Source organism: Ailuropoda melanoleuca, chromosome 2 (assembly GCF_002007445.2).
Source record: "Ailuropoda melanoleuca isolate Jingjing chromosome 2, ASM200744v2, whole genome shotgun sequence".
Taxonomy (NCBI): domain Eukaryota; kingdom Metazoa; phylum Chordata; class Mammalia; order Carnivora; family Ursidae; genus Ailuropoda; species Ailuropoda melanoleuca.
Genome location: NC_048219.1, coordinates 140,614,953 through 140,621,633, shown reverse-complemented (window position 1 = coordinate 140,621,633; position 6,681 = coordinate 140,614,953). Strand labels below are relative to the sequence as shown.

At 55.9% G+C, this 6,681-nt stretch overlaps 1 protein-coding gene across 1 annotated transcript; it reads left to right on the top strand.

Moving 5' to 3' along the window:
* The first annotated feature begins 2,569 nt into the window (after positions 1 to 2,569).
* DLX2 (distal-less homeobox 2) lies at positions 2,570 to 5,956 on the top strand. The gene is made up of 3 exons (XM_034654746.1): positions 2,570 to 3,304; positions 3,806 to 3,990; positions 4,477 to 5,956. The coding sequence occupies exons 1-3, from the start codon at positions 2,908 to 2,910 to the stop codon at positions 4,888 to 4,890; spliced, it is 996 nt and encodes a 331-aa protein (XP_034510637.1). The 5' UTR covers positions 2,570 to 2,907; the 3' UTR covers positions 4,891 to 5,956.
* Positions 5,957 to 6,681: the final 725 nt, after the last annotated feature.

The window sequence follows — 6,681 nt, the reverse complement described above, 5'->3', positions numbered from 1 at the left end:
GACTCCGTGACCAGATAAAGTGCGGCGGCAACAACCTGATGGGCACGGGATTCGTCGGGAATGTTTTAGCGATGGGACTGGGACTAGGAGGCCAGAGCAGAAACACTGAGCTCCCCTACTTCCCCCATTCTTCTCTAGCTCTCAGCAGAGTAAAAGAATGCCCCCGTGGAGCAAGAAAACCAAAAGCAGAAAAGGGGAAGGACAGTGCTCTGAGGCCGAGGAGGGAGTGTGCCATGAAGAAGTGTTCCCCTAAACTCGGTCTGAACGCCCCTTCACCCTGCTAAGATCACTGTGGAGAGGGTTGCTGACCTGCCCTGAATAGTGGACAAATGTGTCCATCCTCTAGGGTACTGTCTCCCCGACTTTAAGCCAAAATGAGGAAATCATTAGGGTATTGTGATGTGGTGATCAGATCATTTGGGCAAACCCAGCTTTGTGCCTGGATTATCAGATTTAATATTTCAAGTCTTTATTCTCCAAATGCAGTTTTAAGTTCTGCCTCTCTGGTTCCCTCGCTCTTCCTCTCTCTCCTTGCTCATTGCCTCTGGCCTTTTCTCCCACATACACATACAATCCCTTGTTTTCTAGTTAAAGGGAAACTGGAGTCATATTTCCTTCCAGGAAGAAGCCATTTTCCAGATCTCAGCTGACCTACACTTCAGGCTATTAATGAAGGTTCTCATAGATAACAAAATACAACAAACTTGCCACCATGAAAAAGCCAAGAGGACATGCTTGGAATGGGAACGAAGGAGCAGAGAGAAGGCAAAACTAGGGCAATTGTCTCTTTTATACATTTTCAGGGGGGAAATTTCTATATCAGGCCAAAGCAGCTACCACTGTGGTGACAGAAAGACTCGGAATTTGGAGTCAAGACACCAAAAGGCAATATTGATTAAATATCTAGAGGTTAGTTTTGTAACTGGGGCCCACAAAGCAAAAGGCTGAGCACGGCGGTAAAGCAATGCAGTCCCAAGCATTTCTCACTAGTTCACCAGCCTCCATCAAGAGGACTTCCTTAACCAAAAGGAAGGCTGGGAACTAAATCCAGGCAGATTTGAGGGTGGATTACCTTCTTCATTATTCCATAGAGAGTGAGATGTGTGTGGATGCTGGAGTTTTAATTACACACTTGCTTTTTCTGGAGAAGACCAAGATCATATTTTTCAAAGTATCAACTTGTTTTCCATTAGGCAGCTGTTGAAACAAGTTCTTTCAGCGACATGTTATGTCTTTAGGAAGGGGTGCTTCAGATGGCTCGCACTAGCACAATTTTGTGGCTTTTAATTATTATTTTGTTCTTTTGGGGGGTTTCAGAGACTGGCGCCTCAGCGTGATTAGACCGTCTACTGGGCCCGCTGCAGCCATGCACACCTCCAGCAGGTGGCGCCACAAGGCAAGCACTGCCGCGGAAACCGTGGTCTTGGAGAGTCCAGTAAAGGCGAGTGTCCCTCAACTCCGGACCACGGTCCCCAACCACTAGGAAATATTGATGTGGAGGAAGTCGCCAATTCAGATTTAAAAGAAGAAATTGCAGTGACAGTACGAAACAGGGTCCTAAACTGAATGAACTGTAAAATAGGGTTATGTGCTTGAGATAAAACTTTTTTCTATTTGTTTCTGAAAGTTTACCAAGACTTGTAGTATCGAGACGACTCTCTCACCTAAGTATTATTCCACTTCTTTGTCGTAAACATACAGAATTTAGAATTAGAACGAACGTTGAAGGCCATCTGGTCAATCTGGTCAAGCATTCCAACCTAGACAGGAAATAACCGGGATCGCTTTTCTCCTGTCAATTACCCACCAAATATACATAATTGCTCGAAGTGTCGCCCTATCAGGAAAGTACAAGGGAAAAAACGTTTTCAAATATATCATTAGTAATAACACTTTTGAATTTATATAGCTTTTCTCACAAGCAACGAGAAAGAAATCGTTTAAACATTATCTAATTAATTGCCTAATATTCCTGTGGGTTGGTTAGGAAGTATGTGGAAGTAGGTATTATTATACGTGGTTTATGGATAATTTAAATCAATTGACTTTGTCAAGTGCTGAGTGACTGACAAGAGTAACCGCCAGACACTTCGAGGAAAAGCGGAGCTAGCCCTGGCCTGACTCTCGGCACCGCTTTGATTAATGTCTGAATGCTGACCTCCTACAGGAAGATACGAATCATTGGAACTGGTTGGCGCTTGTACACAGAATGGGATGGGAGACCCCATGTCTTCTTCCTCTGAGACGAAATGCCAGTCTCCGTCTTCACGCCTTCGGTCCTCCTGCTGCTGGCCGCCCTGACTCCCCACCACGCCCCTTCCCCAATCCCTCGGCTCGCCGCTGACATTCAGCAGCGGCCTGTCTGCACCCGCAACCACAGCAGCCGCAGCGCCCGCCCTGTGACACCAGCCCCCCGGCCGGGCGTACCCGAGCGCCCGTGGCCCTGCGGCCCGGCGCTTGGGATTGGCTGTTGCTAGGTGACGTCGCCTGCGCTCACGTGACGAGTGTTAAATGCCCACCCTGCCCGAACCCGCCCCGCAGACAATCGTAAGGCCGCTCTGGGCTGCTCACCTGCTCCCGCCTCCCGGAGCCCTGGCCTGGCCCCGCCACCCCTGCCCCCTCTCCACGGCCCGCCCCCCGCCCGAGCCAGCGCTGGGCAAGAAGCCGAGCGGGTAGAGAGGCGGAGAGAGGATGCGGCCGGCGGCAGCTGTCCCCAGCACTGCACGGTGATCGCCTCCCCCGGAGGAGGAGTTGTCCAGACCGTTGCCACATTTCTTGTTTTCCTCCCCACCCTCCCTCACCCCCCGTAATTACATTGGCTGCCGGAGGGGACAGGGAGAGACGGAGGAGGCGCCTCGCTTCCCCCCTAGCGCCCGCCACCCCTGCTCTTTCCCGTCCCGGGCCAGGATGACTGGAGTCTTTGACAGTCTGGTGGCTGATATGCACTCAACCCAGATCACGGCCTCCAGCACGTACCACCAGCACCAGCAGCCCCCAAGCGGCGGCGGCGCTGGCCCCGGCGGCAGCAACGGCAGCAGCCTCCACAAGCCCCAGGAGTCGCCCACACTCCCGGTGTCCACAGCTACCGACAGCAGCTACTACACCAACCAGCAGCACCCGGCGGGCGGCGGCGGCGGCAGTGGGGGCTCGCCCTACGCGCACATGGGCTCCTACCAGTACCACGCCAGCGGCCTCAACAACGTCCCTTATTCCGCCAAGAGCGGCTACGACTTGGGCTACACCGCCGCCTACACCTCCTACGCACCCTTCGGGACCAGTTCTTCCCCGGCCAACAACGAACCTGGTATGCACAAGGCTGGCGTCAAGGGGGACAAGTCAGTCTAGTTACTGGGATGGGTGGGATAAAATTGTTTGGGGAGGGGATCCCCCCGGAACCCTTGCCGTTTACACTGTCTTCTCCCTGCCCGCCCCGCGCCTTTTACCTTTCTCAACCACCAATCTGCCGAGGGTCACTGGGTACGTCCCTTGGTGCTCGGCTGGTGGGACCGGTTGGTTTTGGGGGGCCGAGGAGGCGTGCGGTGCATGCTTCACGTTAACCTCATTTCCTTACCACCTGCTCCTCCTTTCTCTCCGGTTGGCTCCTTCTCCCCATTCCCGGAGAATCCAGCTCCCGGGTTCGATGGCGGCGCGAGTCCGCACTTAGCGAAGTTCCCTCTGAGCGCCCCGCTGCGCCTCCGAGAGCCCGCTTCCTGGCTCGGGCCAAGTCCCACGCCAGGCCCTTACCCCCAGCGGGAACTGTTTGCGGCCCCGATTGCGCTGTTCTCACGATTGCTTTGCGTTGCAGAGAAAGAGGACCTCGAGCCTGAAATTCGGATAGTGAATGGGAAGCCAAAGAAAGTCCGGAAACCCCGCACCATCTACTCCAGTTTCCAGCTGGCGGCCCTTCAGAGGCGTTTCCAAAAGACTCAGTACCTGGCACTCCCCGAGCGAGCGGAGCTGGCGGCGTCTCTGGGCCTCACCCAGACTCAGGTGAGGTCTCCCGGCCTGGAGGGGAAGAGGAGCGCGCTGGCCCGGGATAGCTGGGAAGCAGGCGGGGTCAGGACGACGTTTTAGAAAGTATACTTAAAGTAATTTAAAGGATTACGAGGCCCGAGTCTTGGGGGGGCCTAAACTTCTACGCCTGAAATCCCCCAGGGGGCCGCCGCGTGTGAGAAAACGAAAGGACCGGGGTGGGCAGAAATCCGCTTCCACATAGGCTTTCCGAGCGATACTGATTAAGCGGGTAAAATAATTGGCCCTCCTGACCCTCTCCCCCTGTCACGATCACCACGGTGCACCCACACCATCTGTCTGCGACTTTCTGAGATGACCTCCCAATAGAGTGGAAGCCACCCCGGCCTCCAAGGCCTCGCCACGTGATCCGCTTACCTGCCCAGCGTGCTTTCTACCCCTCCTCCCCTCCCCTGCCCTAGATCCAGGTTCTTCCACTAACGCTCGGGTCCTTTTTCCACAAAGGTCAAAATCTGGTTCCAGAACCGCCGGTCCAAGTTCAAGAAGATGTGGAAAAGCGGTGAGATCCCTTCGGAACAGCACCCCGGGGCCAGCACCTCGCCACCTTGTGCTTCGCCGCCGGTGTCGGCGCCGGCCTCCTGGGACTTCAGCGCGCCGCAGCGGATGGGGAGCGGCGGCGGCCCGGGCAGCGGCGGCAGCGGCGCGGGCAGCTCGGGCTCCAGCCCGAGCAGCGCGGCCTCGGCTTTCCTGGGCAACTACCCGTGGTACCACCAGGCCTCGGGCCCTGCCTCACACCTGCAGGCCGCCGCGCCGCTGCTGCACCCAACGCAGACCCCGCAGCCTCACCACCACCACCACCACCACCACCACCACCATGGCGGCGGGGGCGCCCCGGTGAGCGCGGGGACGATTTTCTAACCCGAGGGAGACTGCGCCAGAGACTGAGAGAGCAGAGACCGGTGATCCTCAGTGCTCGCCCCAAGAGCCAGAGGGTCCCTCCAACTGGCCCGCGGACGCCTCCCACCTTCAGGGAGGAGCGGCCCGGGATGGCCTGCCACGGGCCCTGCTCCCTCGCGCGGCCACCGAGCGGCCAGGAACTGGAAGGTTCTTGGAGGGCTCCCCCCACCCCACCCCCGGCAGGGCCGCCCGCCTTGGCCGCCTTTGCCGCCTGAGCCCCGCCTCGGACATGCCTCCCCTCCCCTCCGTGCCCCGCGAGGCGGTCGGGCGCCTTCCTCGCCGCGGGCCATGAGCTGAGTCCAGGGAGGGATGCCTCCCCCGCCCGCGAGGCTTCCAGGGTGCTCTGAGGCTCCTTTCTCCGTGCCCGCCCCCAGACCCAGCTCCAGTCGGCTGGGCTGAGTGACCTCCCCGGCCTGCGCGCCCTCCCCCACACGCCCCCGTGACCCGGGCGGCCCGCAGCTTTTTTTCTGCCCTGCTGTCTCCAGCCCTTGGAGCCCCACTCTGCCCCGTCTTAGATCTCCCCCAGGAACGCTCCCTTAGCTCTCTCCTCATCCATCACCAGTGGAGTTTTTTTATTTTTATTTTTTTAAAAGTTTAGGTGCCTTTGCGGATGACCTCATTTTGACGTTGGGGAAAAAATGATTTTTTAATATGTGGACACTGCAAAAAATGTGTTTAAATTATCTTTTTTAAAACCTATTCAGGATTATTAGGCTGGACTTCGACATAGAGTTTGTAAATAAAGGTGTCTGTGCAGATTTTCCCACTGATTTATTTGTATAAAAATACTTGTCTTTTCAGACTTTTTTTGTAACCCCCACTTGTGAAAACTGCGGTTTAGCAGTGACCTCAGCAACCCCTCCATTTTATTTTTCCCTTTGAAAATTTTCTCAGTTAAAACTAAGCTACTGATTTGGTTTTGTTTTATCTTACTTATCCTAAAGTCTTTGTTCTTGAAATGAAAGGTATTTTGGGGTTATTTATTATGAAAACAACATGCTCTTAATGTTGATTTTACAATATGAAGAGATTATTTAAATAAATTATTGTTTTCATTGGATGTGTGCGCTTGTTCCTTGGTGTCATGACCTGGAACCTCAAACCTCTGCCCGGGCGGGGAACCTGGCCATCCAAGAGTGACATTTACATCTTTCAGAGGCTGCGAGAACGGTGCGGCGAGGCCAGGCGAGAACAGGCGCGCTCCGCGCAGGCCTCCCCGAAATGTTCACGCTCTGCGGGCACTCGAGTCTCGGCGCGGTGTTTGCCAGCTCGAGGCGCGGTGAGTGACTCAGCACCGGGGCGGCTGCAGCCTCCGCCCGCCGGGCCCCTCCAGCGCCGGCGCCACTGCCCCGCGCCTGGGCGGTCTCTGCCGCCCCCGCACCGGTGCTGCTGGCCAGGCAGTCCTTCTGAGCCACCGCGGGGGACCTGCAGTCGCAGCCTGAGCGCTGCCGAGGCCGGGGTCAGACCCCTACGTTGGACCCTCCCCTCCGTTTGCCCTGTGGTCCTTCTGGGGCTGGCTGAGCTGAGAACTCAGTGAGTCACCCCGGGCCCTCGGGAAACTCGGTTGGCTGCTCTGGAATGTAGGGCGACCCCGGCACACAGGGCTGCGCTAACACACATACAATCACACACTGACTCTTACAGTTACATCTATACTATTGCATACTCTCATTCGCGCACACACAGTGACACACTCCTGCGCACACACATAACACTGACAAAAATTCATGCACGCGCATCTTGTACACTGAC

Coding starts and splice junctions, on each gene's coding strand:
- DLX2 (XM_034654746.1), top strand. CDS start 2,908: ATGACTGGAGTCTTTGACAGTCTGGTGGCTGATATGCACTCAACCCAG. Junction 3,305..3,805: donor CCCGGCCAACAACGAACCTG/GTATGCACAAGG, acceptor TTTGCGTTGCAG/AGAAAGAGGACCTCGAGCCT. Junction 3,991..4,476: donor TGGGCCTCACCCAGACTCAG/GTGAGGTCTCCC, acceptor TTTTCCACAAAG/GTCAAAATCTGGTTCCAGAA.